This window comes from Copadichromis virginalis, linkage group LG12, assembly GCF_057382275.1.
Source record: "Copadichromis virginalis isolate Kocher_CV1m ecotype Utaka linkage group LG12, C_Virginalis_male_GT1.1, whole genome shotgun sequence".
NCBI lineage: Eukaryota > Metazoa > Chordata > Actinopteri > Cichliformes > Cichlidae > Copadichromis > Copadichromis virginalis.
In genome coordinates, this window is record NC_140629.1 from 8,312,642 (window position 1) to 8,330,465 (window position 17,824).

At 39.5% G+C, this 17,824-nt stretch overlaps 1 protein-coding gene across 3 annotated transcripts; it reads right to left on the bottom strand.

Moving 5' to 3' along the window:
* Positions 1 to 225: 225 nt before the first annotated feature.
* Positions 226 to 17,357, bottom strand: ncaph (non-SMC condensin I complex, subunit H). 3 transcript variants are annotated; one of them, XM_085474590.1, is made up of 18 exons: positions 16,859 to 17,357; positions 11,547 to 11,769; positions 11,322 to 11,412; positions 11,080 to 11,172; positions 10,472 to 10,589; positions 10,160 to 10,311; positions 8,627 to 8,816; positions 8,071 to 8,153; positions 7,598 to 7,785; positions 7,307 to 7,452; positions 6,216 to 6,322; positions 4,056 to 4,175; positions 3,572 to 3,679; positions 2,380 to 2,523; positions 2,042 to 2,152; positions 1,793 to 1,869; positions 1,459 to 1,534; positions 226 to 586 (listed from the first exon to the last, which is right to left on the bottom strand). In XM_085474590.1, exons 1-18 carry the CDS (start codon positions 17,034 to 17,036, stop codon positions 527 to 529), a joined length of 2,265 nt encoding a protein of 754 aa, XP_085330716.1. In that variant the 5' UTR covers positions 17,037 to 17,357; the 3' UTR covers positions 226 to 526. The 3 variants fall into 3 exon arrangements, with proteins under 3 accessions (XP_085330716.1, XP_085330717.1, XP_085330718.1); XM_085474591.1 differs by lacking the exon at positions 16,859 to 17,357 and adding an exon at positions 12,773 to 12,910; XM_085474592.1 differs by lacking the exon at positions 16,859 to 17,357 and adding an exon at positions 12,773 to 12,910 and having other exon boundaries at positions 11,547 to 11,794.
* Positions 17,358 to 17,824: the final 467 nt, after the last annotated feature.

The window sequence follows — 17,824 nt, forward strand, 5'->3', positions numbered from 1 at the left end:
CAGCCAGCAGCTTGACTCCTGACAAACCGGTTTCTTTGTCTGGTGAAACTGGTGACGAAGATTGAATACTGGTCATTGCATGCCCTTATGTCATGACTGCTGCAAGCTGCTTTGAATCAGAAGCAGCTAAAAATAATCAAAGGCATTACGACAATTTGGGAAAACTGTTTGAAAACCATTGTTTAAGTGTGCTGAAATACTGCCACAGAACAAGAAAATGTGGGGTAACATGTTTTGGATTTAATTTCTCCATCAGATTTGAGAAAAAAAAGCTTTTATTTCTGTTCACAATGTACATTTTTTGTGTGCTGTTGAGTAATTAGCTACACACAGGATATGCATCAATTGCACAAACTAAAAGGAGAAACAAACATACTATAATTATAAAGAATAAAAGCAGGTAGAGACGGGAGATAGAAACAGGACAGCGTTTAAAAAGAAAAAAAAAATATACAAAGTAAAGAGTTGAAAAAGAAGAGAATTGAAGAAAAGAGTAGCAGTAAGCCTCATATGATTCATAATTCCCTCAGTGGCCTTGTTTGATGATGATATCTGACATGTCATCAACCTTCACCAGCTCCAAATTCTGTAAAAAAGACAAAAACAAACATTAGGACTGACGACTTTTTAAGCGTGACACAGCAGTAATAATAATAATAATGGATTGGATTTATATAGCACTTTTCAAGGCACCCAAAGCACTTTACAGTGCCACTATTCATTCACTCTCGCATTCACACACTAGTGGCCACAGCTGCCCTGGGGCAGACTGAGAAGCGAGGCTGCCATATCGTGCCATCGGCCCCTCTGGTCAACACCAGCAGGCGGTAGGTGAAGTGTCTTGCCCAAGGACACAACGAGCAGGACAGAGAGCCCAGGGATTGAACCGTTGACCTTCCGGTTACAGATGCACTTCCCAACCCCCTGAGCCACGGCTGCCCTACATTTTAATGTACTCCGTGGACTTGCTGAACTAGATATGTAACTTTAAGGAACATCTGCCAGCCAATCAGGACTGAGAATGTTTGGACATCCTATTTCAGGGAATAAAGAATGAATGAATGAATGAACTGAAAAATAAATTGCCCAGTTACACACCCAAATTCCTTCCTTAGTGAAGTTTCCTGGTGCTAAAGCTATATCTATATATATATATATACAAACTACAAACATTAGCTGTGATAGCACTCAGTGCTTTGACCCATGTGACATAATTTCTGGCTCCAAAATAAACCAACAAGGTGCAGAGTGCAAAATAAATGGGTGACATCATATTAGCTTTAACCACCTTTGCATTTAAAGCCAATCTGGCTGCTATGGGAAGTGCAGTTTGACATTGGTTTAATTTTTCATCCCTTGATGCTGCAGCTCATTTTAAACCAACATGAGGAGAGTACATACATCATAATAATAACAAATGAAATCAAATAAACAAAACATACAGCAAACAACACTCACCTTTTCATTGGCAAGATGAAGTAAAGCGACAAACGCCAGTGCCACTGACAGGTTCTGAGCCATTGTGTTTGGTAATCTGAATATGTGTGAGAGAGAGACAGAGAGAGGGAGTGAGAGAGAGAATTTTATATTTCATCAATGATGATTTTCATGATTCTGATGGAATTAGTATTTCAGTGACACCGTGATTTGATCGTGTATAGCTTCACACTAGCTTGTCAGAGAAACTTCTGTATCTCAAACCATAATTTTATATCCAATATTCTTTTGGTGAGGTCTGATACTCCTCATTAGTGCTGTGCCATGGCAGACATGACAAGAGATCTGCTTATACCTTTGAAGCAGCGTCTTTGTGGTCTGACTGAACACTTTCTCTCCACACACTTCAGGTTTCTCCACAGTCTCCACCCCCTACAGGGAACACCAAGGAACAAGTAATAAAACACAGAGTCAAACAGAAACGCAGTGAAAAAGGGCCGCCTGGAAGGCAACTGTGCCCACCGCATGTGATGCATGACCAACCTGAAATTTGTCACTGTATGCACCACAGAAAAAAGAAGCTAATACGCGGTGTGTAATTTACCTCTGTGGGTTTTTCTGGGCTGTCAATCAGAAGAGTCCACATGCTGTTCTTGAGTCTCTTCATGTCCATTTTCTTTGCTGTCTTGGCGTAGTTGATTTCAATCTTGTTGACCTACAAAAACAATCAAAGTAGAACTATAGAAGTTCACAAACAAAAATTCTGCTTATAATATATCCATTATTAATGACTATTTGTCCTAAGTCATACAGTTGTTTCAGTTCCATCTTCTATTTTTCAGTGGGGTATGATAAAAAATATTACTGCAGAAGCTTTTGAGCAGAGATGTTACTAAAGGGAAGAGCTACTTAAAGCACGACTAAACTAGTTGCATTGCTCACCCTGTGTGGCTCAGGTACCAGATCCTCCTCCCCATAGGTGGACACGCCCTCGAGATCTTGTGAGGGCAGAGGCATGCTGTCACTCGAAGGCTGTGTGTCATCTGAACCAGCAAACCCTTCAACATCATCATCACTGTCACCTCCCTGAAACAGAAGATGAATAAAGATTTGACATGTGGTTTCTAATCAGTTGTTGATTTGCCGTGACGGGGATTTGTTAATTCTTTCATTCCTCAGCAGGTTAGATGTTGCTTTTAGCTTCTTCCACAAGATTTGATGCAGAAAGGGTGTAGTTTCCATGTAGTGTCAGTCACAGGTGTGTGATACATAAAAGAAAAGGTTTTAAACAGTCGCTCTGATATAAAAATATCATATAGAGATATAATTGCTATAGCACTGCCATGTCTTTTTGTTTCCTAGCACAGTCAGTGAGACAAGCCCAAGGATTTGTGAGACTGACAGCCCTGTGTCAGCCTCTGATCACGATTTATTACCTAAATAAGGAACTACATCAAACTCCAGCACAGCACAGTACCTGCAAAATATGCAATAAAAAACACACCAAGTACAACCAGGCTGTGCAGGAGGAGATACTAGCAGTAGACAAGAATAAATGACTGCACTCAATACGACAGGAACAGCAAAACAGTGGATAGAAATCACTGATGTGGTTACATGGTGAAAAAGTGGGGTTATTCTACTAAAAAATATACATTTATTGGTCTTCCAACAAATTGATGTATTACATAGGGGGAGTAGGTGCCAGTTTGCCGCCACAGGGCCCGAGATAGACATTGTTGTTCTGCATAATCACATTTAATGTACATGGTTAGACACAGGCCACATGTGTAGTATGTCAAATGTTGCGGCAAAGACGAGTCGTTTCTTTACTAATACTAACAATCTATATACTAGTGATTGCTGTAGTTATTGCAACATCAAAATACAACCCTAAGATTAAAATTTGTGTTTCATAACCCAAACCACTTCTGGATAAACCAGAAACAGTAAGATTTTACAATATAATCAATTCAGAATTGATAGTGAAATGTGTCCGGGCATGCGGTTTAAAATCCTGTCCAATGAAATGTGCGGAGCTACCTGCAGAAGTAATCCCTTGTGATAAATGAACACCTGAAATGAGCTTTCTTAGAATCAAATCAAAAGTGATGCTAAAAAGAGTTTTTCAGACCTGTAGACCTGGACAGAAGTTGGCTGTGTCATTGGCGTTGTTGTAGTCATAATCTCCAATGCCTTCTCCGAGCTCTGCAGACAGCCTCTTCTGTCCTTCTGGACTTAACTAGAGTAAACAAGACCAGATTGATCAATATTAATACGTCCCAAACATCTTGCACTCAATTATGGAAATATTGAGTAAATTACATACTGACTGTAAAACTGCCCAATTTTATGAAAACAAAAACAAAACAAACAGTTGATATGAGATTCAAACACATCCGAGATCATTTTTGAGATATCGCATTTTCACAGAGGTAAATAGGAAGTCCATGTGATACTGCAAGCCATATTAAAAAAAACACTAAAAAGAAAATAGATGTAAATATTAAATCATGTCTGCACAGTTAGAAGTATCTAAAAAAGTTAATAATTTTAATTAAATTATGAAATGCTAACATAAAGTATGGCCTGAAATGGTAAAAAGAAATAAGTCTTACTGTGCTGGAGGGTTTGAGGCTGAGCTGGGAGAGCGTCTCTGGAGGAAACTGGAAATCTGCTGGTAGAGTTGTTTTTTTACTTCTGGCACTAAGTGCAGACTTGGTGTTAGTGGTGGCAGCCTGTGAAAGGAAAGGAAGATAAAGTTTGGTTGGTGAGTTTCCCAAAAATCTGTAATCCAAAACTTCAAAACCTTTTAGAGATTCAACTGAATTTAATCATTATAGTTAAATCACAAGAGTTATGTTTCAATGCAGAAGCACACAAGAAAAGACTCAGATCAGCAAGTTTCCTGATGCATACTTGACAAACAGACTCTGTCACTGGACTCTGCTACAGAACATGCTAAGCTTTACCTCCTGTCACCATTACTAATATTTGTACATGAGATTGATGTTATTATAATAACCATGGCAGCAGGCTGGCTTTGTTCACAATGACGTGAAACACTGAAATGATTGAAGAGCTGGTCATCTATGGCTCAAAAAGTAGTCACTGTAGTTGAACAGGTGAATGTATTTGACAGCTTCATATATACAGGGAGTGCAGAATTATTAGGCAAATGAGTATTTTGTCCACATCATCCTCTTCATGCATGTTGTCTTACTCCAAGCTGTATAGGCTCGAAAGCCTACTACCAATTAAGCATATTAGGTGATGTGCATCTCTGTAATGAGAAGGGGTGTGGTCTAATGACATCAACACCCTATATCAGGTGTGCATAATTATTAGGCAACTTCCTTTCCTTTGGCAAAATGGGTCAAAAGAAGGACTTGACGGGCTCAGAAAAGTCAAAAATAGTGAGATATCTTGCAGAGGGATGCAGCAGTCTCAAAATTGCAAAGCTTCTGAAGCGTGATCATCGAACAATCAAGCGTTTCATTCAAAATAGTCAACAGGGTCGCAAGAAGCGTGTGGAAAAACCAAGGCGCAAAATAACTGCCCATGAACTGAGAAAAGTCAAGCGTGCAGCTGCCAAGATGCCACTTGCCACCAGTTTGGCCATATTTCAGAGCTGCAACATCACTTGAGTGCCCAAAAGCACAAGGTGTGCAATACTCAGAGACATGGCCAAGGTAAGAAAGGCTGAAAGACGACCACCACTGAACAAGACACACAAGCTGAAACGTCAAGACTGGGCCAAGAAATATCTCAAGACTGGTTTTTCTAAGGTTTTATGGACTGATGAAATGAGAGTGAGTCTTGATGGGCCAGATGGATGGGCCCGTGGCTGGATTGGTAAAGGGCAGAGAGCTCCAGTCCGACTCAGACGCCAGCAAGGTGGAGGTGGAGTACTGGTTTGGGCTGGTATCATCAAAGATGAGCTTGTGGGGCCTTTTCGGGTTGAGGATGGAGTCAAGCTCAACTCCCAGTCCTACTGCCAGTTTCTGGAAGACACCTTCTTCAAGCAGTGGTACAGGAAGAAGTCTGCATCCTTCAAGAAAAACATGATTTTCATGCAGGACAATGCTCCATCACACGCGTCCAAGTACTCCACAGCGTGGCTGCAAGAAAGGGTATAAAAGAAGAAAAACTAATGACATGGCCTCCTTGTTCACCTGTTCTGAACCCCATTGAGAACCTGTGGTCCATCATCAAATGTGAGATTTACAAGGAAGGAAAACAGTACACCTCTCTGAACAGTGTCTGGGAGGCTGTGGTTGCTGCTGCACGCAATGTTGATGGTGAACAGATCAAAACACTGACAGAATCCATGGATGGCAGGCTTTTGAGTGTCCTTGCAAAGAAAGGTGGCTATATTGGTCGCTGATTTGTTTTTGTTTTGTTTTTGAATGTCAGAAATGTATATTTGTGAATGTGGAGATGTTATATTGGTGTCACTGGTAAAAATAAATAATTGAAATGGGTATATATTTGTTTTTTGTTAAGTTGTCTAATAATTATGCACAGTAATAGTCACCTGCACACACAGATATCCCCCTAAAATAGCTAAAACTAAAAACAAACTAAAAACTACTTCCAAAAACATTCAGCTTTGATATTAATGAGTTTTTTTGGGTTCATTGAGAACATGGTTGTTGTTCAATAATAAAATTATTCCTCAAAAATACAACTTGCCTAATAATTCTGCACTCCCTGTACAAAGAAAAAAGACAGAAGCAGCAGAGATGTTTTCTTTCTTTCTTTTTCTTTTTTTTTACCCTTGTTGTTCGGAAGTAGGTATCAAAGTTGACATCGTCATTGAAGTCTATTTCAAAGGTCTTTTTGGGCTTCCTTTTACGTGTCTCCTTTTCAGGCAAATGATCCACTGTATGACATAAAAGTACATAACAATGGTCAGAGATTACAGATGGCAGGTTACTTTTACACTGCACACATTTAGTGAGAAAGGACAACCATTAGAAAACCATCTCAGTTGTTAGAGAAAAGGCCCAATTTACCACATCACTCAAAACAGAAAATAATAATAATTTGTAAACATCATTTCAGTATGACAGCATAATGCATCCGAATGCATTTATGATAGATTTCAGGCATTACTTATGACAGGCTAGATAATGACCAAAGTGAATGTGGCATGCGTCACATGTTACTTCAAAAACAAACGCAGTAGCATAAGCCTACATTTAATCTTACCAACATAAATAAGAAAATTTTTAATGTGATGTGTTGTCTGTCAACATCTACACAAACTTTAATATGTAACATGTCTTGTTTAGCGTAACAACTTCTCTAATGTCTGCTCACATCTCACAAATATCTCTATATCTGAAGCCAAATCTGACCTGAAGGATGGCACTGTGATGTTTAACAACTGCAGCACAGCAGGACATAATATTTAGACCGTGTTCTGCTTCAGAAGGCACTGTGTTACAAGTCACTAACGACATATCAGATCTAGAGTGGTTTTATCCTTAGCAGTTATTCTAGTCGGTTTCTTACTGACGCGTATAACTCAGGACCTGTTGTAGTACATGCAAGTAGTGTGGTTAAGCTAAGGAGTTGTGCTGAGGAGTTTCTTTGTGTGATGAAAACAGAAGCTCTTTGTAACCACCGACTGCTGGGAAGTGGAATATTTTAAAAAGCAGCACAATTTCAAAACCTTTTTAACGTCTCTGGCTTCTCATCGGCTTTGTAAAGTGGATGGTTTCTTAAATATGAAAGCTTACAGAAATTACTTTATTTACTTTCAAAGAAAATTTGGAGTTTGGTATTTTGTTATAAGGTGCAATAATGCAACGCTTTTACTGCAACTAAAATGGGTCTTTGCTAAAACCTTAATTTCACTCACACTTGTGTTTCGGTTTGAACTGCCAGTAGCCAGGTCCAGCCCACGTGGCCATGGTCCTGGGGCTGAAGTATGAATACTCCCTGGGCTGAGAGGACAGCTGCAAGCACATGGTGGCGATGTCTCCCTCTCCAATGGGAATCACATCCCTGTATGGCATCATAAAACCATTCAAACTAAAAACGAAAGCAAATTTACCATCCATTTATAGAAAAGGTTTAGGAGACAGACAAGAGGAAGGGAAAAAAACAAACAAAAGACTTCCCTGCGCTGCTGTCCAATCCTCAATCTTACCTTCTTTTGCCAGAGGGCTCACAACCCTCCTTGTGTTCCTTTGATCCATCCTCACAGTCACCCACTCCCTCCTCATAGTCACCATCAAAGTCAGGACAGTCATCTTCCTCTGGCTCTGGCTCAGGCTCATTGTTCACGTCAAACACATGATCGCCCTGCTTCATCTTCTCTAAGAGCTGATTCATGGTCTGAAAGAACATGCATAGAATATTAAATTCAAACCTGCAGGACTTTACATTTCTAAGGACTTTTACTTTGCAAGCAAAAATAGTTGCTCACACTAGAGCTGTAGTAAAATAGGGTTTCCTTTATGTATCTACTAAAAGAGAGTGAAGAACTGAACAAAACAAAGGAGATCAGTTTACAAAGGATTAAATCAGATTTGTAGGATGGAAATTCCATAACCTAATCATATTACAACTAGTATTCAGAAACAACTGACAGAAATAAGCACTAGATCCGTTTTCTCTTACCTGCTCCGGATTCCAGCTAGTGAACGAGAAGTCCTGCAGTGAGGGGCAGATGGAGCTTTTCTCCTGGGAACGCTGCAGTCCAGCTGCGAGTGACATGTTACAGAAAGACAAGTTTTCATTTCTGGGAGAACCCGAAGGATGACAGTGATACAGTGCTAAGGGGGGCGACCGTGGCTCAGGGGGTTGGGAATCGCATCTGTAACCGGAAGGTCGCCGGTTCGATCCCCTCCTCTCTGTCCTGGTCGTTGTGTCCCTGGGCAAGACACTTTACCCTACTTGCCTACTGGTGTTGGCCAGAGGGGCCGATGGCGCGATATGGCAGCCTCGCTTCTGTCAGTCTGCCCCAGGGCAGCTGTGGCTACAACTGTAGCTGCCTCCACCAGTGTATGAATGTGAGAGTGAATGAATAGTGGTATTGTAAAGCGCTTTGGGTGCCTTGAAAAGCGCTATATAAATCCAATCCATTATTATTAAGGTTCTTATGAACATACAACTAGCGGCACAATATTTAACGTCCAAGTGTAAATGAATTTATTGGGCTTATTGAAAGACTTACCCATGAATGGGGATGCTGGGACCCCCTGTGGAGATGGAGGAGAGTAGGCGGGTCTGGACTGCAGGAGGGTCATGTGGGATGGAAAGAGCAGCTCGCAGCGACTGCTCTCACTGAAAAGAACTGACAGGAAGACCCCAGCTGTGCTGCTCTCATCAAAGGATGAGGCCATCCGCTGAAACATGGGGTCCACCTTTGTGGGGAAGACAGAAAGTTTATCATAAACACAACCTAGCTTGATATCAACTAAGAGGCATTTAAGCTTATTACTATGGCAAAGTGATGCTGTGATAGTAATGAAAAAAAAGAAAAGAAAAATCCCTCGAGGTGTCTTCTAAGACAACATCTAATTTAACTATTGATCTAAATCAAACAAACGTATCAATCATCAGTGGATTTAAGCCGTAATCCATGATAGTAATCCAACATTAACTCTAGCAGTGATGCTGAAGTTGTTTAACATTTAGTAAAGAGACCTCTGCACATAAATGCATATAAAAATTTGGTACGGGGACTGTGCCACCCTTTTTTTCCAGTTCTAAACAGTAAGATCGTTCTTAATTTGACTGCTAAATATATAACAACACCAAAAATAGTAAGCAGTATTCATAAATTTGTATTTTCCAGCTTATCATGTTGAACATTGAGTTTCTGTACAGGAAATAAAACAGAAGGCTGTTTTTCTTTTTACTGATTCTCCTCTACACTAACTTTTTCCTCAAGTAATATAATCACAGCTGAAGCATGTTCATATCAATAAGGATTTAATTAATTAAATAATTAACAAAAATCTAAGCTCATAAATAGCCCAAGCCTAATGAATATACTTTCAGCTCATGTTCAAAACCCATCACATATATCAGCTGTTAAAACAGCTACATTACCTTAAGTGAAGAAACTAGCAAAGTATAGTTTCCTTGGTTAGAATCAAGTACTGCTTACTTAGATTACAGCACTGTTTGCGTATCGATGGTAATTACATTTGGCATAAAAATAGAGATCTACCTCTCTCTGGGTCTTTGTTGTTTCTATATTATATATATCAGTTTAAAGCATTTCACCTATTTTAATGGAGTGAGGGTGTGTACTGCATTTCGAGGGAGTTGCATCTTCTATTCTAGTGGTATAAGATAACAACATAGCTGAGTCTGTTGGCTACAAAACAGAATGATTTGACCCAAAATCCAAACAGTGAAATGAAAACAAAACAAACAACCTCTGAATGTTTTTAGTGTTGTTCATTTATGTGCATTAATGAGCCTAGATCTTGCAAAGGTTGTTTTCAATTCATTCTCATTTAACCCAAATGCTGTATTCCTGGATCTATACATCGATAGCTATATTCTATTATTGCTTATTGCTGCATGACATAAGCAATAAGCAGGAATATTTCCCATGATTAGTCATTGGCATAGTGGTCCAGAAGCCCTGAACGATACTTCTGTTATTTCAAAAAGTACAAAAAAAAAAAAAGAAAAAAAAAAGAAGAACTGAGGTGCGCATTATCTTAGTTACTTTGCTAAGACCTCTACATACCTCACATCTCCTCTCAGACTCAGCACTGTTGATGTTGCTCAGGTTTTGCTCTACTGTCTTCTTGGGAGGCCTTTTCTTCTTTGGCTGTTTGGCAGTGACTTCACCTCCTGCAAGTCCTGCATCATCTCCATCTTCCTCTGTTGCACCATGGCCTGTGTATGCACAAGGAATTCAAAAAAAGCAGAAAATGTTCAATAGTACAGGAAGGTGGGTTCAACAACTTTAAAACTGTGTTAGAAAAAGCCAGAAAGCTCAAGCCACAGCACAAGTACGGTTAAAAGAAAAATCCAACAACAATACAGAGACTCTCACCCTCTCCAGGTTTGGTTTCAGCACCCAGACCACCCAGCACTCTGTAGGCATCAGCATGAACAGCATCCACTCTCACAGCGTAGATTTTCGTACTGGCATCCAGAGTGCCAGCTGCCACCTTTAGGATGAAAAGATGTAAATATTGAAGGATACTACTTGCAAAACTTAATAATAAATACATATTTCACAGTGTACGACATCACCTTTTATAGGACCCTTCATATGTTGAAGTAATTACACCACAATACCCCTGTAGATACTCTAGGTTAATACAGAATCCTGCACTTTCTCAGAATGAGTGAACTTATTGCCTGTGAGATGAGAGACCACACTGGACAGAATGCAGCCTTAATTTTGTATAAATTCTGCTTCCCTGAATTAAAATCAAACTGGTGTTAGCACCTGCCTAACTTAAACAAGTCAGGTGGGTGCTGAGTCTAAGAAATATATTTTCCTGATATTTTAAACACACTTAAAAAACAAACAACATTTCTATGTTCTCCAACAACCAGAAAATTATTTATCATGATGCTTCATTCAAATGTTTAAATCAGTTCAAAGACTTTTAGATAACCAAAATGATGAATGAAACAATCAGTTACACATACCTTGAAGTTGGTGAGCTCTGAATCCTTTTGTTTGAGAATATCAGCCATGTAATCAATCAAATGCAGACCAAATGCATTTTTTGTGGTGATTTTCTGTTGATAAGAATAAAAAAAAAAGTAATTTATTAATTTATTTTTCCTGTATTTTGTCATATTTTCTCATCTACTAATCACAGAGAAAGACAAAGGACATTTACTATAAAGGGAAAAAGAGGAAAATGCATGCACATACAAATACTTACATTTTCAGTGGAGAGTTTTATGCAGGTGGAGTAATGCTCTGAGATCTGTGCATTTGACAACTTGGGCACGGCAGCAGGAGTTCCCACAGTGCTGATTAGGATAATGAGATTGCCTTTGAGCTCACATGATACATAGCAGCCAGGCAGCCAGGCACTATTTGTCAAAGCCATGGCACAAAATGTTTTTACAAATTACTTTTAGTTTTGCCATTATCTACAGCATACCTGTGAGATGCAGAGTCATTTAAGGAGGAATCACTTGCAGCTTGAAGGTCAATGACTCTTGACCTCCTACGCTGACGTCGCTCCTGCTCATCATCGTTTCCAGGGAAAGCAGACAGCAGTGGAGTGCTGCTGCCTGCAGGGGACAGACCCTTATTCTTCAAACAGGATGACATCCATCCTGGTCGTACCCGGGAGACGGGTGTGGAGGCTGCGCTCATCTTTGCTGGAGATAGGAAAAGATGTTTGGACTGAACAGAGGGTTGGAAAAAAATAGTGCTTAAAGAGCAGAATTCAGTGCTCTGAATGTACCGTACACATATCAATTTGAAGCAGGAGAGAAAGTTAACTTGGCTCAGTTAACTATTTGTTGTAGTTAACTGAGCCAAAACCAAAATTTACATGTAAAAAACTCCTCTAATCAACCCAAATAAAATCTTTAGGAAAAATATTAAAAGTAACTCAATGGATCTCGGTGGTGAAATCTGTCAATACAACCCACGGGATGAGGAATTAAGGTATATATTTGATGCTAACATAACTCTGAAACAGCTGTTTTTACAAAGTGCTGTGCTTGTGTTGTTACAGCTGTTTGGAACTTATAAAGGAAAACAAAGTTTATGCCAAGTTTAAAAGTCACTAATGAGAATAAGAAGAGAGAATGTGATCTTATGATGACAAAGAAATTGGGAGAAAAAAATACAAGAAACTCTTATTGTTGGCTCTGGTTATGCAAGCACGATATGCTAGAGTTAAGTTCGCATTAATCTTGCCTGTTTGCTACCGAAACAACGTTGATTACTTTAAGGGTTCATCATTTATTAGTATAGCACAGCCAGCCAATCCTTCCTTTTGTAGACTCCCATTGACTTTATTCTGGATTTCCATCAGTTTAACTTAGCTTGAACGCTACTCGCATATAAACAAAGGAACTCTACAATAAAGTATTAAACCAGTGAAAAGGTTATATACATTCAATTAAAATCAATTTTCAGAAAGCAAACGCCATCTTAGCACAACATATTTGGTAAGCTAGTTTAGTAAAATAATTACGAAAGAAACACATGTACAGCTCAAACGCACTTACATGCTCACGCTAAGCTAACATTACATGCATTTTAGCATAACAACCCTAACTTCGGTATGAACGTGTTCTTACAGTTAGCGTTAGCAGGCTTACTAACAAATAAAAACTTTATCACAAGACTTGCTTCAGCCCCGAAACGTACCGAGAATTGCCTTAAATCCGACGGAGACTTATGTAGACCCGTTATAAGTTGTAATATGACAGAAAGAACAAGCAGCAAATTTCTTCCTGTACAGCGTTTGAATTTTTGCGCCGAACGGTTTACGTAGCATCAACCTACGTCATGACGCTAACCGCGCCCACGACAGCGAGAGAAAGTGAGATTCAGATTCAGAGTAGTTTAATGATCCCTAACTATGTATGAAAACAGTGATCTTGAGATAAAACTCAATGATTTTCTTCTTTTATATTAACATAAGTAGTTTTTGTTGAATTGTTTAATTTATGATATTGTTTAATAAAAACATTACATCACGAAAAAGTAAGTGTTCATCAATTTTTATGACAGATAATCAGGATTTTTTGTTTCATTTTCAATATAGCATCCCCCACCATGTCTTCCTTATGCAATGATCTTTTGACTACTATGATCACTGACGAGTGAGTCAGTAAATCCTTTAATGTTTAAGTGGTCTGCTCCTTAATAAGAGCAATAATTGGTACTGAATCATCAGACTGCTGAACACGTCATAGACACCTCAGCTTCACTACTGGAACTTCAACATTATGCACTCCACACTGTATATAAATGCCACTTGTTTTGCACATATTCAACTCTGTATATTTTATATATTTTATTATTATTATTATTATTTTATTTTTTATTTTTTATTTTTTATTTTTTTTTACTATTTAATTTGTAAAAATGTGTATACACACACACACACACACACACACACACACACACACACACGTAGGAAAATATTTAGTATACACATCCAGAAATGCATACACTATTATATATTGTACATATATTTATTAGTTTCAGGTTGGCCATTCTTGTATTTTGCTCGTTTGTGTTGTTGTGTTTGCACATCTCTGTTGCTTGTGGGGCTCGCACACAAGAATTTCACTTGCATGTGCTTTGCCAGTGTGCCTGCACATGTGATGTGACAATAAAAAGTGATTTGATTTGATTTGAATGAGTGTATTTTGTATGTGATGACACACTGAAAAAGTGTTTGCTGTAATCCTCACAGGTCAAGCATGACATGTGAGGCTAGGGTCTCGAAGTTAAGCAGCTGTGACTCAGTAAACATATATTGATATTCACATCACACTAAAGCAAAACAACATGTCAGGATGGAGCACCTTGCTCGGAACCATTTTGTTTTTACTTCTATCACTTAATAGACACTTGACAGATATTGTTTAACAGCCACAGCTCTAATAACATCAACTGACATTCACCTACTAAAGTAAAGACCGAAAAGCAGCATGCAAGTTGCACAGTACATTTCATTAATAACTATTTTTCTTATAATTATTAACTGAAATAAAAACTAAAGCAAAAGCAATCTTCCTAATGACATGAAGCAGCTGCTTCATTTCATTTCATTTCATTCGGCTACTCACTAGATGGCAGTGACAATCAAGACTGTGTTGCTGGTAAGCTGTATGGTGAATGGATTCAGAACTGATATAAGAAAGTCAAAATTTTGTTAAACTACTTACAGAATTTTAAATATCAGTTTTCAGGGAAGTAATAATTAGGTAAGTAATAACTGTGACACAATCCCGTATGATTTCCTCTAAATGAATATTCTCATTCAAATGAGAAATGACAGTTACATTCCTTTATTAGTGAAAGGAGCTTGCAAAGAAAAGCGTCTGGACTTCTTTAAGTTGCTTGAAGACGTTTCACCTCTCATCCGAAAAGCTTCTTCAGTTCTAAGGTCAAATGGTGGAGAGTCCCAGATATAAACCTAGTGGGAGTTACTCCCACTAGTCCAGACGCTTTTCTTTGCAAGCTCCTTTGACTACGATGACCTGGATGACTGAGAACCTTCACAGACATATTCCTTTATTAGTGTGACACTAACCCTGCTCAATTTTTCCCATTTAGTTTTTGTCTATAGGGACCTTCTGCAAAAGACCTATGGGAAAAATTCAAAGTTAAACATTAGCCAGTTCATTACAGTTTCCATGATGTAACAGTTGCTATTGTAATGCAGTGTATCACCACTTGGCGGCGCCTCCTGTCTCATGACTGGTGTGTCACCCCCTTTTTGTTCTTCTTCGCACTCTCCCTGTAATGGATGCTACCGTGTGTACGCGGACTAGTGTGTTCTCGTGTAATGTGTGGTAGAGGTAGGGTTGCCAACCGTCCCTTAAAATACGGAATCGTCCCGTATTTCGAAACAAAAGTACACGTCCCGTATTGAGCTAATAAGGGACGCACTTTGTCCCGTAATACAGTGAGAATCAAAAGTAGTCTATAAATGTTTATGGAATTAACGCTTTGTTTGAAAACATAATTCCCAGCCCCTCTCCTGCTTTGTGACCAATGAGCTGACAGCACACTTATGACAATTCGAGTATGACAATTCAGATTACCGCTCATCTCATTGGTCGAGGAAAGGTCGCTTACGGAGAAAATACCGGAAGACAACAGATGACCACAACAAGAAGCATGGCCAACAGGGAAACAAACGCCGACACTGTGGTGCAAGTCTCGGACGACAGTACACCTAAAGCTGGGCAGACACTGTGCGATTTTTTCAGTCGCGTTATTCAGCTCCTGCTCAAACTGCACGATTGACTCGCAGGGGTTAGAAGTTGGTAGGTCACGATGCAGGTCTCACACTATACCGCCCGATGCTCTGATGCGACCTGAGTGCTCACACTGTGCGTCCATAAAATTAAGGTTATAACAGAAAATCTGTCGCTCTCTCTCTCTGTCTCTCACTCACACAGACACACCACCACCACCATCAACTTTGCTAAATTGCTAATGAAAAACATGATCAGGCAGCTGTGATTTAGCAGCGATGTAGATCCAACTATTTTCACGGTTGTTGTGGTCGTGATAATTTTGTGAGGCCACATCGAAAAGGCTCGGATGAGCTTTTCAAAGTTCTACAAGTTGTGCCTCCATCGCTTGTGTCCAGATCACACGCTGTACAGCCGTGCTGCTCCGTCTTTTTCACTGCGTTTACGTGTTTGCGCGCGAGCAGTGTGAGCGGCTCACGAGCGATTGATGATCGGGAGCTGGTCGTGAGGTGTTAATCACTTCTCGTTACCCCACGTATACTACACGATGAAGGCCAAAATCGGTCCGATCACTCAAAAATCGGCTCAAAATGGGCCTAAAACCGCACAGTGTGAGCCCAGCGTTAGAGCAGCAATGTTTGTTCCCCTCAGAGAAAGGGAAGAATGGGAAAAGGAAAACACCTGGCTGGAAAAAGTTAATATGGGCATGTGCAGTGAATATCAGCGCTATGTGGCCAGAAGTGTGATAATATAATTTATTTTGTGTAATAAACGACTGCAAGGATAGATGATTACAACAAATAGATGACTAATACATAAAAGTAATACATAGATGAATAATGATGATGAGTTAAGATGCGTAATCATGGGAACAAGCGGGTTTTCAAACGGGAGCAGCTGATTAGCATTAGAAAAGCTGAAATAATACCTCAGCTGAAGCCAATTGTACTAAATGCACTAAATGTGCACTGTTACAAGAATATTTTTCTTTCTATTGTTTTCTATTATTTTAAGTTAAGCAGGACAGAGTTCTTTTAAAGAAAGATTTACTTATATTCTCAAAAGTTAAGCATGACAGGCTTCTGTTTAAGAAAGAGACCTGTTTTACTGTGTTAATGTTGCCATTTTGAGCTAAAAATAAATGGCTAAATGATCATTTGTTTCACATGTGTTCATATCACAAAGAATACACATCTACTTAAATCAAATTCAAGTCAAAGGGTTAAAAAAAATAATTTCACACACAAAAAAAGAGCTAGAAAATTCACCACACTGGGAAGGGTGAAGACAACTGGGTCGCCCGGCCCTGGCCACGAGGTGTCCCTTATTTATTTTTCAGGGAGTTGGCAACCCTAGTCGGGGGGTATATACACGGCAGTGAGTATGATCGAAGTGAGTTCTCTGGAGAGATAATAAGGTCTGCATTTTACCATTAAAAACTCCGCATTAGGTGAGCAGTGACTCTCAGTAGTAGTGGAGTTCATGCACCAAGCATTGTTAATATAAATGCACAAACCTCCACCTCTGGTCTTGCCGGAGTCATCGGCTAGCCTGTCGGCTCGGTGTGTGTGGCGTCCTGCTAACTCGATAGCATTGTCCGGGCAGCTGTTGTTCAACCATGTTTCGGTGAAAAACATGACATTTGAGTCCATAATCTGTCTGTTGTTAGTGATGGAGAGCCGTATCTCATCCATTTTGTTTGCCAGAGAACGGACATTGGCGAGGAAAATACTGGGTAAAGGCAGCTGGTGTGGTGTTAGCTTTAGCTTAGCCCGTAGCCCTCCGCGCCTACCTCGCCTTTGTTTACAATCTCGGCGCCGTCTGCGTGCACTTCCGCCCGGCTGGGGAGAGTGGGCAGCCTCCGGTGTTCTGGAGATCTCTGGGATGAGTCGGAGATCGGCGATAAAACTGTTGGAGTTATGAGTCCAGATGTCCAGAAGCTCTTGTCTGCTGTAGGTCAGCAACGCACAGCAATTCTGGACGAATAATCATAAACACTAGAAGAAAGATTAAATGTGCATCCTGATTAAAATATAAATTTGTGTTGGTGTGTATAGGTTTACATTATTACCTAGTAATTATGAAACAATACATTTCAGGTCATTTCATGAAGTAATGATGATGTCATGGCAAGTAATTAAGAAACATACTGCATTACTTTTAAGAAAAGTAATGAGTAACATGTAATAAGAGACAGCTTCTTCCACCAGGCCATCAGACTGCTGAACACGTCATAGACACCTCAGCTTCACTACTGGAACTTTAACATTATGCACTCCATACTGTACAGTAATGCCACTGTTTTGCACATGTCTCAACTCTGTATATTTTTATATATTTTATTTATTGTTTACTCTATTTAATTTGTAAAATATGTGTACACACACACACACACACACACACACACACGCGCGCGCGTAGAAAGTTGAAAATAGCTTTCTAGTAAAAAATAGTATCAGAATTAAACTGGGGAAAACAGCCC